Source organism: Bubalus bubalis, chromosome 12, assembly GCF_019923935.1.
Source record: "Bubalus bubalis isolate 160015118507 breed Murrah chromosome 12, NDDB_SH_1, whole genome shotgun sequence".
In the NCBI taxonomy this organism is placed as follows: Eukaryota; Metazoa; Chordata; class Mammalia; order Artiodactyla; family Bovidae; genus Bubalus; species Bubalus bubalis.
Window position 1 is genome coordinate 55,137,078 of NC_059168.1, and position 19,658 is coordinate 55,156,735.

Consider the following 19,658-nt stretch of genomic DNA (forward strand, 5'->3'; position numbering starts at 1 on the left):
TGACATGAAGGGGCATCCCCCAGGACCGCTGCTACCAGTGTCCCCATTCCCACATTGAACCACTGGTGACCCATGCCTCTACGGGAGACCCTCCAACACTAACAGGACCAGAAGCAACTTTTTGTGGGTGCAGCTGGACACTGTCATACTTTCCACCCAGGCAAATCTATAACTGAAGATAGATTCAAGTGCTCCTGGGGCCCAGTCCAGTGAAGGTGACCAGATCACACCTGTCCATCAAAGGCACAAGCTCTCTTCATCTCCACCCCATTGGTGCCAAGTGAGAACGTGGGTCCTAGATTTTTGGACCGTTTCATTGTATAAGGGAAACAGAAAGTTCTGACTTTTAATGGAATCTCCCACAATTAAAATTTTGGCAATTCAAAAATTAAAAAAAACAAGAGCCAAAAAAAAGAGTTTGGCACCTTCCCACATAAGTTCCAAGAGGATTAGACCTTGCTGCTCCTACCAACTCAAGTGTAGTCTGCTCCCTCATCTCTAGAATATCTTTAACCATGTGTCATCTTCTTAGTGAACTTTTTCCAGGTCATCCTTACAACTACACTCCATGCTGCTGTTTCCTAGGTTTTATTTCCATGTTTCACTAGTCACCATCTGAGATAACTCTTGCTCAAATGACCAACTGATTGATGGTCTGTCTCCCCCACCTAGAGTGTAAACTCAATGAAAGCTGAGAATTGTGTCTATGTTTTTCCCTTCTATAACCCCAGAATCCTAGAATAGTGTCTGGTACAAAGTACCAGGCACACAGCACATATTCATTAAATAAATAGAGTACTCTAAATTCAAATCCATCACCAAATTCTTATCAATAAAATACCCTCTTTAATTGTTTCCTATCATGGGGCCACTTCTTAGATTTTTTTATGAAAGGGAGTTTTACTGCCACCAAAAAAAGCTGCATAAAATTATAAGTTTCAGATGCAAAATTATATATTCATTATATTTTAAATCTATTTATAGTACTTAGTGTAACACTGCAACAACCACACTGATGGCAATAATCCAAAGGTCACACATCCCTTTGAACAAGAGTCTCTCTCTACCCATTAGTCTCCACATATGTACAATAATGTTGTTCTATTTAAAGGGACAGTATTTTTAAGACTCTTCTTGGGATTACATCATAAACTTAATTAAAAAATAATTAAGGCCACCAAGGGCTTTCTTAAAACCATTCCAAAACCATTCTTAAAACCAGTGCTCTTGCCTGGAGAATCCCAGCGACGGGGGAGCCTGGTGGGCTTCCGTCTATGGGGTCACACAGAGTCGGACACGACTGAAGCGACTTACCAGCAGCAGACTTTTCTAACATTGTCACACTCTGTTATCATAAACTTTGCCACATGCATCTGTACTTTCAGTCCTTTTTTTTCTTTTTCAAAACACTGTTTCTTTTACATGCATGATTTTGTTATATCTTCAAATCACACACATTCATTAACTTGAATATACCTTTAGGAAACATTTAACAAACAACCGATACCCTTTTGCACTCAGTGTATCCACATAGCTGAGTATGGCTCATGCCCCATGCCAATGACTTTCTCCTAATCATTTAGTGTACAGCTTCAGTGTTCAGCTCCCTCCATTTCATACCACTTGGCATGTATGTGTACGATTTTAGAACACATTCACCTTGATGAGTTAAATTTTCATCAAGAACTGATCAGGAGATTTTTAAAATCCAGAAGTGTCAGTTCTGTCTATAGCCATACCACCCTGAATATGTTGAATTTTATCAGAAGTGTCAGTTATGCCAGTTTTAAAATCTCTTCTTCTCAACATAATTATTTCTTCATCCTAATGATATTGCCTAGTATGTTAAGATCAAAATCTGCAGTGATAATATGATAATACCTTCATTTCCAAAGCTAACAAAATTGCAAAAGAAATATAACAGCATAGTCACAACTGACTAATTTTTTGGTTGCCATTAACTACAGCAGACTTTTTAGCCAAGGCATATAGATGTATAGTGGTTTTATATTAATATATGCTATATAAAAAGAAATATAAATTGAAATTGTGGCAGTAGAAATTAGTGCACTAGACATGGATTATGAAGCTGGTTTAGATGTATCCAATTTTACTTTGAAATAACCAAAGAAGTGTGAAGGCAAAGTAAATTTTATGCACTTTATATAAAAGTCAATAGTAGGTGTTTTATTTCAGGCTTTGATCCTGGTGGTTCAAAGTGAATAGAATTTGCACAGTTTAAAATTTAAGCACTATACCCACCTATGTATTATCTATAACTATATCAAAGTAGAAATCAAATTTTCAATAAAAATACAAAACATTCCTTCATCACAAGGTTGTGAACAGAAAAACAAGCACCTGGAGTCAATAAAACACAAAAAAATCCATCAACTCTGCTGAACTATGTGAGTTTATACTAAAAAAAAAAAAAAAACTTGTACTTGACAGGATTCTAGACAACAAACTGAAAATTACATGTCACATCTCGATCAATTCTTCTTTAATCACATTCTGTGATTAAAAGAGCACAGAAACATACTTCTTGTTCTGATATATTTATATTGAGATCTTAACCATCACTCCTGATCTCTGCAGTTTCTACTTCTGTCTCTGGCAGTAATTCTCCATTGCTAGAAATACCAGAATGCCTTCATATAAAATCAAATTCCACATATAAATCATTAGCCTGTTGCCATTCTGTTAAAAACAAACAAATAGAATCCCAGATTTTACAAGCCCTCTTTTTTTGTTATTCAAGATTCTCACAGGATGGGAGACACTGATCAGCATTTCTAGCTTTATTCTGCATAGCACCTGTAGCCCAAAATCCCAAAAGTGTTGGCCATCGTGATCCAAGACAGGAGTCCTCATAAGCAGCTGGGTACCACGTGAGTCATCCACATCTTATTCTTTGTGTGCTGAAAATGGGCAAGTCTTCAATATCTAAGAATCTGAAGGTGTATGGAAAGGAAACAGATTTGGGTTTTCATAGGGCATTCGGCACTTTTTGTTTTTCAGATCAAAGTTCTCCAGACGGTCTGGCAGAAGTAGCTCTGTGCCTGTCATCACTGACTCCTGGCTTGACCCAGGGGCCTACAGGTTGGTTAGGGATGGGAGTGGTAAGGAGGGAAGGACACGGGTTGGCTGCTCTGTCTCAGTCTTGCCTGGGGTTGTTTAAACAGGACCCAGGGTGAGTTTCAAAAGATGGGAGCAGATTTTCAGACTCCCCATTCTCTACCTGACAACTACACAGGCCATTCCTTCAATATGTAATGGCAAGGCCTCACTACATTTTCCCACTTTATGCTGAATTCTTCCCAACTCAGTAGTCCAGAACATGAGGAATGCAGATCATTCACAGTTACGAGACCTGGGCATCAACATCACCTCTGCTGAATACATAATTCAGTGCTTTTCAAAACAAAGAATATGATTTCATCTCCTTCGTCTATTTACCAGTCTACAGGAACTACCTCATTTTATACCTGTAGGAGAGAACAGCTGTTGCCGCTGCTGCCATATGACTAGGTTTTACTAATATCCACTTGAAAACTTGAAGACTCATTCTCATAACAATTTCTAAATGCACAGTGAATCAATAAAGTTCCCCCAAATTCTATTACAGTTAGAAGTTTCCACCTTAACCAACTCAGTCCAAACATTGAGAACCTGTATTTTCTAATGCCTCTTAGGGGTGAAGATTAGCCATCCATTGCTGCCTGTGATTTTGACATTACTCTGTGCAAAGGACTTCAGAATATCCTCAGTTATTTCCAACCACCATCTACTTTTACCAACAGAAAACTTTCCTCAATCAAAGGCAAACCACTAAAACGACCCAGAAATCACTCAAGTAAATAGCCAAAGTATTCCTCTGAAACCTGTTCCACCAATCTCGTTCCTTCTGCCAACGCATTCTGAGAAATCAAGACAGAGCTCTCCCAAAGCGGCTCTTGGATTTCACCTGACCGACTCTCTCAGGGCATCTCCTGTCCTGGAGCCACCTGATCGCGCACCAGAATCTTCCACAGCGGTCGGCGCGGGCCCGAGAGCCTGGGACTTACGTTGTTCATGTACTCGCTAAGCAGGTCCTGGAGCGCTTGGCGTACCGCGTTGCACTCGGCCACGATCCGCTCGCGCCGGTCATCGCGGGTGCACGAAGAGTCAGCCATGAGCGCTGCGCCGCTAATGATGCTCTCCAGGCGCTCCTCCAGGGATGGGCGGAACCGGGCCTCGCTGAATGTCATGGGGTCCAGGATGATCTTGTTCTGAAAGGAACACAGTGTGAAAGAAATCAGCAGAGAAGAAGCGGCTACCTTTGAACCCTGATCTCAAAAAGAGAAATTTCTGAGACAAGGACTAGATTCTCCCTGGAGAATAAACCAACTACTTAAATAAAGGGTCAAGTGGCCTTGACATAGTCTCAACTTTCTGTAAGATATTTTGTCCTGAATCTAATCTTCAGGGAGAAAATGTCACGTTTTGTTTTAGAATGTGTTCTTGAGAATTCAATGGAAGGGTTTTCCAAAGAGACTGTGACACGTGACTTTTTTTTTTTTTTTTAATTTGTAGGCATCTAGGAAAACACATTTCAGTGTAGCACTTTGGGAGACTATGAGAAGATTTTATTTATTTATTTCTTAAAATTTTATTTTCTTTTTAAACTTTACAAAATTGTATTCGTTTTGCCAGATAAGCCCTAGACTAGAACACACTATCTAGTGGACAACTTAAGGATGCGTTAGTGGTGACTTGTGTACCAACTGTGTCCCCTCATTAGAAGCCAAGGGTCCCATGGCAGGATGCTGCTTGAAACCTGAGTAAATAGCATCCAACAGGTACACACATTACAAGTTACAATACCTCCCACTAGGAACGAATACTTAGCTACCTAATGCGAAGGACTGACTCATTGGAAAAGACCCTGATGTTGGGAAAGATTGAAGGCAGGAGGAGAAGGGGGCCTCAGAGGATGAGATGGTTGGATGGCATCACTGACTCAATGGACATGAGTTTGAGCAAGCTTCCGGAGTCAGTGATGGACAGGGAAGCCTGGTGTGCTACAGTCGACGGGGTCACAAAGAGTTGGACATGACTGAACAACTGAACTGAATTGAGGAACCAATGTGTTGTATAAAAACTAGATTTCTAGAAAAGGAATCATAATGTGTGTGCATGTATCTGTGTGTGATTGAGATGCACAGAAATATGCATCCAGAATTCAACAGATATATCAGCCTGTGTGAAGATCTGAGAATCATCAGGTCTATGCGAATGCAAGGTAGTGAATGGTACTAGCAAAGTAAACAGAATAAGAGCAGACCTAAGAAGGCTCAATTAATCTCAACTTACAAAGGTTTACAGAAAGACAAGAATCAAAAAGAAGGCTGAAACTACAGTCAGATAGAAAGAACAGAATCTGAAGAACAATAATTCTAGCAAGTCAAGGGAGCAGAAACACTGATGAAGTGTGTATGACCAACTGCAGGAAACAAAAGAGACAATACTGACTTTGTCCAATGGTTGGTTTCTACTGGGAACCCCTTTTCTGCTCCGAACAAGGAAGACATTCCAGCAACATTAATCCAAGTGAAATGAGCTGCTGCAGGAAATGGTTTCCTCATCTTCACTGGTGGTGCACACTCAGACATCCAAGGACCACCATGGTGGTGATGGAGTAAATGGTCTTCCAACTCTAGGATCCTTTGGCAGGACTGCCTTGCCATCCTTTGATGTCATATATACATATATCTAAGAAAACACAATTTATCATATCTACAAATATAATTGGAGAAGGCAATGGCACCCCACTCCAGTACTCTTGCCTGGAAAATCCCATGGATGGAGGAGCCTGGTGGGCTGAAGTCCATGGGGTCGCGAAGAGTCGGACATGACTGAGCGACTTCCCTTTCACTTTTCACTTTCCTGCATTGGAGAAGGAAATGGCAACCCACTCCAGTGTTCTTGCCTGGAAAATCCCAGGGATGGGGGAGCCTGGTGGCTGCCGTCTATGGGGTCACACAGAGTCGGACATGACTGAAGTGACTTAGCAGTAGCAGCAGCAACAAATATAATAAAGAAAGCAAATGAGAGTAGGTAGTTATATCATTGCCCACCTGCCACCTGCTTATACACAGTATGTGCCTACTAGATTGCTTAGTGCTAAAAAGAGGGTGAAGATCATAAAAAAATAAAAAATAAAAAACCTTGGGTAGAATTTGTTCCCATTAGGGATATAAAATAGCTACTTAGTTATTACAAAATAGATTCAGGTATGCACTCTGGGAAAGCCTGTCCTAACTCTCCAAATCATCCTAAGGTATTTGAGGAGGGGGGCACTTCCCTGGTGGCTCAGCCAGTAAAGAGTCTGCCTGCGATGCAGGATACCTGGGTTCGATTCCTGGATCAGGAAGACCCCCTGGAGTAGGGAATGGAAACCCACACCAGTATTCTTGCCTGGAAAATTCCACGGATAGAGAAGTCTTGCAGGCTACAGTCCATGGGGTCCCAAAGAGTTGGATATGACTGAGCAACTAAGCACGTACACATGCACATGCTGAAAAGATCCATGGCTCTGATTCTCTGATTCCTGTTAAAATGCAAAACTCCATAACAGGGACATCCTTTGAGCATAAAAGCATGACATCCTGAGGAATGAATGAAGCAAGTGGTGACTTACAAGGAAGCACTCACTAAACACAGACCAGGTCTGAGGTCCACTGGAATCGTGGATTTCCTAGGAATTTACTCATTGGTCAAAGTTCTCTCTTCAGTTTAGAGGATGAACAGGAGATATGCTATTCTGTGATAGGTTTTGGCATAAAGACTACCTTCACATTTGCATTTTCTTAGGTCTTAGAAAAAGGACAATCTTTACTTAACTCAGAATAGTGTTACTCAAATCCTGTCCCTTGTGCCCAAGTAGCCTCACAAACAGTGTCAAAAAATCACATGGAAGCCTCAGTACAGTGGATGGCTTTACAGCTAGAGGTGTCCTGCCCCATTTGCCATCTGTTCTAGAGCTGTGTCTGCAAGGACTCTTCCCAATGGGATCCATATGTGTTCTCTCTCCCTTTCTACTGCTTTTCAGATGATGCATTTATATATATATATATATTTTTTTACCATGTAACATGCATTAAGTACTGATACTCTAATTAAAGAAATAACTAATCAAAATATAATTAGGCTATTATCCTTTATAAGGATTACTGATTTTTGAAGTACTCTTTTATAGAAATTCCTATTAACATAATACAGTGAAAAGTATTTGTTCTGCTTTGAGGTTTCAGGAGACTCTTCAGAGTTATGTATTGGCTTGAGGATAGATTTTTACTAAATTTTTGGACTAAAAAATATAAAGAAATGCCAACTTGATAGAAATATACTGAGGTAAATTTGAACTCAATAAAGGCAACTGTAAAGGTTTCTCTGCAGAACAAGGAAAATGTACTATTGTCGTTATACTATCACTTCTTAAAGTATTTTCCATGGAATCTGAGCCTAGAGATGTAATGTTGTGATGAAAAATTAAGTTTTCCTGGCCATATATTTTTTGGAAATACTGAGTGGCCCAAGATACATTAACACATGAAATGCTTTGGGGAATTCTGCATTAAAGAAGTCAGTTGACTGCAGCATTCCTCAAACCTATTTGAGCCTAGAGGGGGTGCCCTTTTTAAATACATACATTATCTATGAGAACCTAAGGAACACACTTTGGGGATCGTAGCAAGAGAAAATTTACAGCGGCAGCGGAATGAGCTCCAAACCTCCATGGCCCAGGGCTGTCATGAAAGTAAATGCACTGAAACATTGAGCTTGAAAAACTCTGCATAAAAGTTACACTATTCATCATATTTCTAATGGAATTATTCATTACTTATAGATCACAGGGGAAAGGCTTTAAAAAAAATCTCCCTGGAGAAGAAACAATAAATTTACAGTATTTCTATCTATATCCATGGTGGAGATGGGGAGCACCATGATGGATATGAAAAGCTAGAGGGGAGAAGCCTCTGAGGGAAAAGAAAAGGCCTAAAGGGCAGTACACATGTGTGTGTGTGCATCTGTGTGCATGCGTGTTGGGGGGAGGGGTTGGCTGTGTGTGTCTTATCTATGAGAGGTGGGTTCGGGTTGTGGGTAATGGGTATGGGGATAAACTGGGGGCAGAAGGTATGGGTTGTTGGGGGGGTGTGTGTGTGTGCATGTGTTTGTTTTCAGAGAACTGGAGAGCTCTCAAACAGGCTTTAGGAAATCAGAAAAGAATATGAAAAAAAGAAGAACCAGATGAAGTCAGTGGCTTAAGGACTAAAGGATAAGACCATCTACTGTTGCCAAAGTGATAGGAAAAAACAAACTCCTAGAGCTGGATCCTAAGCAAGAAATTCAGAGAATGAAAGTCTAAGATGAATGTAGGAGTGCTGTTTCTGAATTATTTGGGAATGACTTTAAAAAGGAACACTTAGGCAAGTTCTCTTTGCTAGCACACTTGGGGGTCATTTCACATCAGTATATACATCTTATTTTCTAGCATCAGCTCAGCGGGTCTTCGGCTCTCTATGCGGTTGCCCTCTACTGGCCAGAAGGCGCTCAGCAGCAGCAGCACCCAGGATCAAACCCAGCTCCCTGGTCACTGAGGGAACATTTCACAGGTAACATGCAAGCACCAAACAGAGAAAAAGCAAGGCCAAGGATTCCCGGCTCTCCCTTTATGACAAACATGTGCATCCACAAGAGGATTTTATGCTGTTTCCAAGTGTACAGGCTTATTTCTTTTAGTCCACTGAGATTTTACATTTTAAGTATCTAAGTCCCTTGTTTGCATTCCTAAAGCTCATTTAATCTTTTTATCCTTTTGATATTTAGTTCATCTTATATTGTCATTTTAGTTCATTTTAAAATTGTGGGACTGCATGTTTTTTACTTTATCTTTTTCTTCTTTTTTTAAAATAAGGCTTACTTTAATTTCTTTTTATCTTGTCTATTTTCAGACCCTATATAATAATTGAACTGCATATCTTGCATAATATTTTGTGCTTTGTGATTTTTACTTATTTTTATTAACATCTTTACTTTAAAAATCACTGTTTTCATTCTGACAGTTTATAGAGTGGTAACTGGAAAACATGACCACAAAGACAGAAGCCACAATAATTCACTCCCAAGAAAAGGGGGCTAGGATCCTCTTCTACCATCAAGTTGGTGCCATAATAGTCTCTCTCATCTTACATAACTGATTTCCCATTTTTTTTCCCAATGTTGAACTGTATAAAAGTTTTAACTTGAAATAATTCAGGGAACCATATATTTTGAAACTACTTCCCAGAATAATATATTCACCTGTACTAAACCCACATAAAACTGTTACAAGAGCACTGTTTTTAAATCACCCCTATCATCCATTCTCTTTACAAGGACTCAAATGATCTAAAATTTCAGGAATACACCCAGATGCTGAGTTATACTTGCTGCAAGCTCTGACACCATAGGGTGCAGCAGAGAGACCAAAGCAAGAAGCTGAATGCATTTCAAATGGTTTGATAGGTCCACAATTCTGTGCCCATGATGTTACCACCTCCATCTTATTAAAGAGGAAGATGGTGACAGATATGTTTCTCCCTGGACATCCAGCTAGGAGACAAAGACACCTGGCTTTGAGCACAGGGCTTTAGACCTTAAGTTTAGTGTTTCTTCCACTGTTTCAGACTGCCCATATTAAGTTAAATTGAGTCTAACAAATCATAATTATAAAAGTATATTTCTTATTTAAAAATAAATAAGTTCTCTGAATCCAAATATAATGGTATAAGTATCATCTATCATACTATCTTCTTTTATGGCATTTGGGTTAACTTGCCCTTCCCATGGATAGTTGAAAGTATAGCTATTAATTCAAGAAACAGGTGCCAGTTACTTTAGCCCAGATCAAAGAATCCTTTATTTCAAGAGGTTCACTGTCTAGTCAAACATTAAAAAACAAAAACATGTTGAACCAACTGTAATTTGAAAAATATACTCATAATGTTAAGGAATGACTGAGTGATGGGAATCTGCACAGTTCAGAGGTTGGAGGCAGACACAGAGATCTTCCTGGAGATTATTCCTTAGTTGAGACATAAAGAGTGACAAGCAGTTGACCAAGCAAAATTAGAGGCAATGGAGACAGAATAGGAAGTGGGAACAAATGCACAATATACAAAGTGTATCACAGTATACCAAGTGTATCAGAAGCAATTTACTGAAGCTGAAGTGTTAAGTCTGAAATCACAGATGTGGTGTGCCATGAAGGGGCCCTAAGCGACTCTCATTTAAGAGAAACTTTTGCGTAAATATAGTTAACTGACCATATCCACCTGCTGCAACTATAGATCCACCAGTTTCACAAGGAGTCACATTTGACCCCAGCAGCCCCTGTCAATCCCAGAGCCATTTCCTGTCTAGTGGGGACTTCTTAGGCAGGCAACCTCTGCTCTCGCTCTAGCCTCCTTACTGGCCCGGGTGAGACCCGCTCAAAACTGTGCCAAGGCTCTTCCTACACTGTCCTCTCTTTCCTGCTAATTTCACAGGCAGTTGACCTGCATAGCAGTTAAAAAGCTCTCTTGGCCTATTTCCGCTGGTTCTCTCCCACCTACTCCTCCACAGACAATTCCTTTATTACACGTCTAATCCCATCTGTCTTGGGATTTGTCTGTCTCCAAGGACCCGAAAGGACAAAAAAGGAGGCAAAGTTGGTGAAGAGAGCAACAGCCAGATCTGAGGAGCCTTCTCTGCTGTATTAGGATGCTTTCACTCTGTAAATGCCCCTTCAGACACTGGAGAGTCATCAAGAGTTTGAAACATGAAGAGTGACATAATCCTGTTTGGCTTTAGAAAGTTTTCCCCAGCAGTCAGGGAAGGCAGCTTTGGCAGGAGAAGGCAGGGAGCAATTATCAAGCCTTCAGAACCCAGAAGAAAGATGGGCTGAGTACAAGATTTTGTTTGTATAAAAAAGATTAAGGACATTGTATTGGGACACATTGAGAATGTGAATCTGCAAAATTTGGAGATATATTGGCTATAAGAATGTAGAAGGAGTCAAGGATAAAACCTAAATTTCTGGCATGAGTAACATCAAAATGCACATATCAACCAGTTCTATCCTGGGTGTCAGCATCCTATTTTGTAAGTAAAGTTTTATTAGAACAGTCAGGCCCATTCATTTACATACTGTCTATGGCTATTTTCACACTGCAGTGGAACAGTTTAAAAGTTAGGACAGAAACTGTATGGGTTGTAAAGTTTGGGATATTTCCTGTTGACTCTTTAAGAAAACATTTGCTGATTTTGAACAACTGTGATAGGTAACAGATAAAGAAGAGCAGGTCTACAGTGTCTATGATTTATTTAAGTAGAAAAGTCTGGTGGAAAGTTGATTATAAGTACTGATATATGAAAAATGGGCCAGCTATAAAGTGGAGTAACATTAGAATAAAGGTTGGAGTGGCAGCCATGAGAATGGATGTCCTATCCCAAGGAGATGGAACAGAATGAGAAGATCAGTGAATCCCAGACAGACTGGGAAACCCTCAATATATCACAGAAAAAAAAGTCCACAAATGACATGATAAAGAATGGTCAGAGAGATCTGATCAGACCTAGGAATTATTTTATTGCCATAGTTTACAAGGAAGGATACTAGGGAATTTTATAAAAAGGGTAAATAAGCTCAAGACTGAAAATGTTCAGTGAAACTAAGAGGTAAGAAATTACCAGTAGCAAATTGTGTGCTTACATGTGTATATCTGCATGAATGCAATATTTATTTATAAATATTTTAATCCAAAAGCCACATCAGGCTCAATGGAAAGTAGAAGCAATTTATTTAACTAAGTAAATTGGAGATGAAACAAAAATATTTTCAAATTCATAAAAATATTTAACATTTTCCAGAAGGTTCTAAAAACAACTAAAAAATGGAAATAACTAAATGGTATCAAATTAGGAAGGAGTAGATAAAACTACATATGTCTGATTGCAGATGTTATAACTGCTCACTTAGAATAAATGGGAATCAACCAAAAATTTATTGCAAATTAAAATTTTTAAAAACTCATGAAAGCATTTATATTTATATGTAAAGTCAATTGCCTCTCTACATACAAGAACTATCCAATTGGGAAGAGCAAATTTATAAGGACAAGAATTACAAAACAACATACACAGAAAAACACACTTAGATGTCAACTAGATACAACAAGAAATGTGCTGAAGAAAGGTGAATGGTGTAGGCACACACTTCAAACACAGGGCAGAGGCAGAACTGGGACACATACTCTCTAGCTCTGGAGTCAAGTTCAATGGAATGGCCATTTCTCCATCTTAGACACTAAAGTAGTGTCTAGCAGTAGTGTAATGTAGTACATGATTCTTTCTACTTTCAGAAGGTATGGAAAACAGTGAATAATGACCAGAGATCAAAACTCACAAGATGCTTTTTGTTGTTGTTGTTCAGCTGCTCAGTCGTGTCCAACTCTTTGCAAGCCCATGGACTACAGCATGCTGGGCTTCCCTTCCATCACCATCTCCCAGAGTTTGCTCAAACTCATGTTCACTGAGATGGTGATGCCACCCAACCATCTCATCCTCCGTCATCCCCTTCTTCTCCTCCTGCCTTCAATCTTTCCAGCATCAGGGTCTTTTCTAATGAGTCGCCTCATTGCATCAAGTGGCCAAAGTATTGGAACCTCAGCTTCAGCATCTGCTACTTTGTTGTTCAGTCGCTAGGTGGTGTCTGGCTCTTCTGCAATGCCATGGAATGTACTGCACCAGGCCTTTGTCCATGGGATTTCCCAGGCAAGAATATTGGAGTGCTTTGCCATTTTCTTCTCCAGGGGATCTTCCCAACCCAGGGATTGAATCTGAGACTCTCGCATTGGCAAGTGGATTCTTTGTCCTAAACCACCTGGGAAGCCCACAAAGCTACTTTAATCTACTTTTAGTTATCTATCTCCAACCGCACAGCAGGCGTTATAACATACTTCTTCTACCAAGAAGGTAAACAAATATTTCTTAGTCTTTCCTGAGCTATGAATTAACAACCATCTTAAAGCTGAATTCTTACCTAATGGCACTCAAAGCAGCAACTGAGCATCACTGGTGTAGGTGGTAAGATCAAGAACATAAAAGTAATATATTTAATTACAATTATGTCAGTAGAAAAGCTCCAGCACACACGTAACCCTAATGGAGTGGTTTTATACCCACAGATTATGTTCCCAAGATTTTTAATGCACAGCTGAGGAAAGACAAGGCCTGGCGTGCTGCAATTCATGGGGTTGCAAAGAGTCGGACACGACTGAGCGACTGAAATGAACTGAACTGAGGAAACTGAAGGGTTTTTTTTTCCTTTACTAGCCAAGAAATTACTTGCTAAAGACTGGGAGAAAAATCTTATTTATTATCTTTAGATCTTCCAGGCTTTCACTCTTAATTAAACTCTTTAGAGAAGTACTTAGTCATCTCAAATGCATACAGAATTTTCAAAATGCCAGAAAAGACAACAACAACAACAACATGATGATTTAATCAATTGTTTTCCTAGCTCTAATCTTATAAACATGGAAAAAGCCAATGCTAGTGGTATGAGTAAGTTCTGTGTTTCTTTGTTGTTTGTGACAACCCTGTGAGATAAACGTGCCCTGGGTTTTTACTACCTACATAGTTCAAGGTAGCAACTAAAGAAAAATAATAAATTGTGCTGTTCTACCTCATAAACACCAGACCTTCACCACCTACTGTCCAACATAACTATTTCAAATCAAACAAGCAGAAGAAAGAATAAATGTCAACATGCCCTTCTACAACCATTCACTTTCATTTTTTAAAGATGTCGGAAAAAAAGTCTCACAAAGGAAGGTAACATTAGTCAAAGTCATTCTTCTAAAGGAATATGTCATTCTGGTCAGGAGTAATTAAAGCAATGCAAATCAGAAAACTTAAATGACAACGAATGTTTAAGGAAGGGAATATTTCTCCTTTAAATATTCTGAGACTTTTCCTGGAATTGGCAACAATGTACATGTCTTAACCTCCCCCCCCTTTTTTTTTTTTTGCAGACGGCACCCCACTTCAGTACTCTTGCCTAGAAAATCCCATGGACGGAGGAGTCTGGTAGGCTGCGGTCCATGGGGTTGGAAGAGTCGGATACGACTGAGCAACTTCACTTTCACTTTTCACTTTCATGCATTGGAGAAGGAAATGGCAACCCACTCCAGTGTTCTTGCCTCGAGAATCCCAGGGACGGGGGAGCCTGGTGGGCTGCCATCTGTGGGGTCACACAGAGTCGGACAGGACTGAAGCGACTTAGCAGCAGCAGCAGCATCTTATTTACCTCTGTGTATTTAAACTGTGTTCTTTGTCTTGTCTTGGGGTATAACCGGGTAGGTTTTTTGGTTTCATTGATAAAATAGCCTTGCCTTCCTTCCTTCTTTTTCTCAAGTACGAAGTTCAGGAGTTTTTCTGTTTCTTGATGCATGAAGAAGTACAAAGCCCTGTGGTCTGGAGTGAAGGGTTCCGTAGCCTGGGTAAAACATCAAAATGACTGAGCCTTCCCAGAAAAATGGAAACTTTGGTTCAGTTCAGAGCTTTCTGTGGCTTTGGTCTGTCAAAGTCATCCAGGACATAGAAGTCACAGAGAATTTCAGAGTTGTAAATATTTGTTAAGGCATTTAATTTTATTCACTGTATTATTTTGCTGCTGAAATAATTCCAAACAAAGCATACAAATGAGCAAGTCCCAGCAGTATCTATCAGCCAATCATTCACTAGATGGTAAGACAGCATCACGACTCAATGTCCATGAATCTGAGTAAACCCCAGGAGATAGTGAAGTACAGGGAAGACAGCATGCTGCTGTCCATGGGATCACAAAGAGTTGAATATGACTTTGCTACTGAACAACAATAAAGTATTATTTTTTAAATGTCTATCATGTGTTTGTATGCTCAGTCCTTTTTGACTCTTTGCGACCCTATGGACTGTAGCCCACCAGGCTCTTCTGTCCATGGAATTCTCTAGGCAAGAATACTGGAGCTGGTTGCCATTTGCTCCTCCAGGGGAAATCTTCCCAACCCAGGGGTTTAACTGGCATCTCCTGTGTCTCCTGCATTAGCAGGCGAATTCTTTTACCACTAAGCCACCTGGGAAGCCCAAAATGTCAGTTGTCAGTTTAAAATCTAATAATCCTTCAGGCAGTCTCTTCCAGTCTCCCATTACAGTGTCTATAGATAGAGGGGGGAAAGGAATTTTATAGCCCCGAAAATTAAGAATGACAGACATCTACTGATAATGAAGCATGGTCCTAATTCCGATTCTGAATGCTTTAAATCCTTCTATTAAAGATTGACGTCTAAGATAAAAGCATAAATCAAGACCATTTTAATAAATTAACCGAGGTGTCTAAATCAAAAGTGTGTTATTTGTTTAGTTTTAAACACTAATTCTCCCTGTAGTGTATCAATAATTAACACAGATTCATTTTCATCTTTTTCATTCTTTCCCAAGCTTCTCTCCCAGTGTGAATCTTTCTATCTCTAAATACAAAGTTGTTCATAATCCAACTGGGGTAACATTTGAAATGGAAAATACTATAGGTACTGAGTTTTAATCACCTAGTTATTTTTATTAAGCTACAGAGAAACTCTAAGCTTCATTTCTGGATTTGCCTTAATTTTTAAGATTGCATTTTAAAATCGATTTCTTAACACTTTCTTCTCAGGCATATACTTAAACTAATTATACCATTTATAATATACTTAAGATATTATTTATAATTAAACAGTTCGGTTTAATTGGAACTAAATGACAAAGATAATGACTTGATAATTATATAGCACTTTTTATTCTTAGATATATAATGTTTTTTGAAAGAGAAATCTAAGACCACATTAATTTCATTTTAATTTCATTTGAGAAGAGTCTGCTATTTAGCAAGATGGAGTTATATATTTACCAAAGGCAATGGATTAAAAAAGCTGGGTGAGGAAGTCCAGCTGTGGACTCTTCCTCCTGGATGTTTTGATCTTAGGGAAACTGGTTTCATTTTGCCTAATTCCATCATCTGTGTATGTTGCTGAGTTGTTGCAAGCAATTCATGAGCACAGTCTCAAGTTCTGACAAGAACAGTAGTTAACAAATCACAGTAAAGCAAGGCAGAGGTATTATCCTCTGCTTTACATTATGGACTGATCAGAAAGCAAGTGTCTAAACTGTCTTTAATCAAATTGAGCCTTTAGAGGGTTGAAGAAAAAAAAAAAAACTGATTTTACTCTTTGGCTGAAAACACAGCATATTATCGCTTCAATCCCCATAACTATCTACATTGTTGACCCTCTTTTTAAACCAGTCTTCATCCTCTTTGACTTCTGTGTGAAGTGTTAGTTGTTCAGTCCTATCTGACTCTTTGCAACCCCATGGATTGTAGCCAGCTAGGGTTCTCTGTCCATGGAGTTCTCTTGACAAGAATATTGGAGTGGGTAGCCATTCCCTTCTCTAGGGAATCTTCCTGATCCAGGGATCAAACCCAGGTTTCCAGCATTGTAGTCAGACTCTTTACAGTCGGAGCCACTTCTGGTGGACTTCTGTGTAGTACTTAATACAATTTACCATCCACTCCTTAAATTAAGCCTCACCTGTGCTAAAGGGCTTCCCTGGTGGCTCAGAGGGTAAAGTGCCTACAACGCGTGAGACCCAGGTTCGATCCTTGGGTCGGGAAGATCCCCTGGAGAAGGAAATGGCAACTCACTCCAGTATTCTTGCCTTTAGAACGCCATGGATGGAGGGTGGTGCAAAGAGTCACACATGACTGAGCGACTTCACTTCTTGTGCTAAAGGAAACCGTGCTTTAATGTGGGTCTCCTTGTACCTCTCCGACAGCTCCTTCTCTCATTCCTTCCCCAGTTCTCCCTTGATCTACATGAGCAGCTGGTATATCTCAAGGTCCTGCTCCTTGTCCTCAGAAGTCTTCTCAATGCCCTCTTTCCTGGTGAGATCTCCTATCCAGGCCTTAGCCATTATTTAGTCATGAACAAGAACTCAGATCCCATGTCCAGTCTTGTCTCACGAGGCCCAGGCCCTTCCCTATAGCTACACACTGACCATTGTCAACTAGATGTCCAATCGTCATCCCAAGTATAAAGGAACTCTTCATCTTCCTCTAAAGCTTAGCACCCTCAGTCCTATGAAGGAACAAGCAGGAGAGAAAAACAAGAACCTAAACTCTCATTTCATCCTCCTGGTTCGCTAGTGAGAAATTAGAACCCACGAGAAACCCTCACTTGACAAAGAAATGAAGTGTTGCTCCCACAGGCTAGGTGCTTGCTGAGACCACACAGTAAAAACTTGAGGAGTCATTCTGGTTCTGAAGTCCATGTGCTTGCAGCCTCATTCTCTCAGGCACTTCTATTTAAAGATCAAGCATTCTCATAATATATGCTGTTGTTCAGCTGTTCAGTCATGTCTGATTCTGCAAGCCCATGGACTGCAGCATACCAGGCGCCCCTGTCCTTCACTATTCCCAAGAGTTTGCTCAAACTCATGTTCTTTGAGTCAATGATGCCATCCAACCATTTCATCCTCTGTCACTCCCCTTCCCCTCCTGCCCTCAGTCTTTCCCACCAGGAGTAAAGTGGTACAGAGGTGAACAGTTTGGATTAAAATCTTGACTCCAATTCCTTTTAGCTGTGACTTCTAACTGAGCAGGTTGCATAAATGATGAGGGTCTTAGTTTCCTTATTTATAAAACAGCAGCAGTATCAACAGCAGAACAACAGCAGTATTTATAGAGTTGAGTCATTGAGAAAATAAAATAACATATGTAAGGAGCTTAGAATACTATATGGCACAGAGGAGTAATAAATTTTAACAATGAAGTCATTTAAAATAACTCTTTCAAATACTTTGTGTGTGCTTAGTTGCTCAGTCATGTCCAACTCTTTGCAACTGTAGCCCATCAGCCTCCTCTCTCTGTGGGGATTCTTGAGACAAAATGCTGGAGTGCACTCCCATGACCTCCAGGGATCTTCCCAACTCAGGGATCTAACCCAGGTTTCCTGTATTACAGAAGGATTCTGTAGTTCCACCGTTACTCCACCCTTTACCCCATACACAGGCCATTGTTGTCTCTCATTTGCTCCATCATCAAATTCTAAATTATCTTCCTTTCTTCTACAGCTTATTTTTCCCTAACAGATCATTCTTAAAATTCTTCTCAGTCCTTCTGCTCCACTGGTCCAAAACCTTCAATGGCTGTCAAACTACCTCTAATTACCAACTACTTGACAACATAGAGATACTGCTTATCTTACCTGGTGGTTCTCCAATTCTATTTTCATCATTCCTTTTGTAAAATTTGTCAAAGTCATCAATAGAACTAAACAATGGGTTGCATTTTTTCATGCAACCCTCAGAATTGGGATGTCATTTTCAGCAAGCACAACTTAAAGAAATGTAACTTCATATCCATTCACTTCAAGTCTCAGTTCAGTTGAGTTCAGTTCAGTCACTCAGTCATGTCCGACTCTTTGCGACCCCAGCACACCAGGCCTCCCTGTCCATCACCAACTCCCGGAGTTCACCCAGACTCACATCCATCGAGTCAGTGATGCCATCCAGCCATCCCATCCTCTGTCGTCCCCTTCTCCTCCTGCCCCCAATCCCTCCCAGCACCAGAGTCTTTTCCAATGAGTCAACTCTTCGCATGAGGTGGCCAAAGTATTGGAGTTTCAGCTTTAGCATCATTCCTTCCAAAGAACACCCAGGACTGATCTCCTTTAGAATGGACTGGTTGGATCTTCTTGCAGTCCAAGGGACTCTCAAGTCTCAGTGACCTTCAAAATTCTCTCCAGTCTAATGGTGTATCTGCCTCTCAATGTCATCTCCCAGGACTCTCCCTAGAAACTCTTGGTTTGAGACGAAGTGGTGCCTGACTACCACATTCCACCTCCATATGCTTTCATGGGCACTATGATATTAATTCTCTTTTGAAAATTGTGGGCCTCCCTGGTGGCTCAGCAGTAAAGAATCCGCCTGCAATGCAGGAGACTCAGGGTCTATCTATGAGTTGGGAAAGTGCCCTGGAGAAGAAATGATAACACATTCTATGTTCTTTCCTGGGAATTCCCATGGACAGAGGAGCCTGGCAGCCTACCGTCCATGGAGTTGCAAAGAGTCAGACATGACTTAGTGACTAAACAACAACATTGAATATTTTAGTACCTTCCTCCCTGTTGCTTGTCTGAAGCCCATGTTGCCCTATGCAGGGTAGACTATCTTCAACTCTCTGTGTACAAGACTCTCTTCTTAAGTCCCATTATTTAATTCCTTGTCATTTATCATCCAGCTTACCCATTTGGCTCTTGTCTTCTTGTCTGACATTACTATGCATCATTAGTGGGAGGTGTGTGTGTGTGTATGTGTGTGTGTAGTCTCTCTCTTGTGTGTTTGTATGTGTGTTTAACACAGAGACAGAGAGAAACAGAGGGTTAGGAAGAGACCACCAATTAGGACGTTTTTCCCCCACATTTTTGTATCTTCTACTACACCCAGCTGAATGCTTTGCACATAAGTAGTTGATAAATATTTGCCAATTAACAGATTGAGAATTCCATAGACAGAGG

The 19,658-nt window shown here is 40.2% G+C and overlaps 1 protein-coding gene across 5 annotated transcripts in view; it reads right to left on the reverse strand.

Annotated features, from left to right (window-relative positions):
• Positions 1-19,658, reverse strand: part of CTNNA2 (catenin alpha 2) — a 1,366,752-nt gene that overhangs the window by 854,983 nt on the left and 492,111 nt on the right. For all 5 annotated transcript variants that reach the window (XM_044926020.2, XM_044926019.2, XM_044926018.2 and 2 more), the window contains exon 7: positions 4,068-4,271. In XM_044926020.2, coding sequence (XP_044781955.1) covers positions 4,068-4,271 — 204 coding nt within the window. The remainder of the gene's footprint in view (positions 1-4,067; positions 4,272-19,658) is intronic.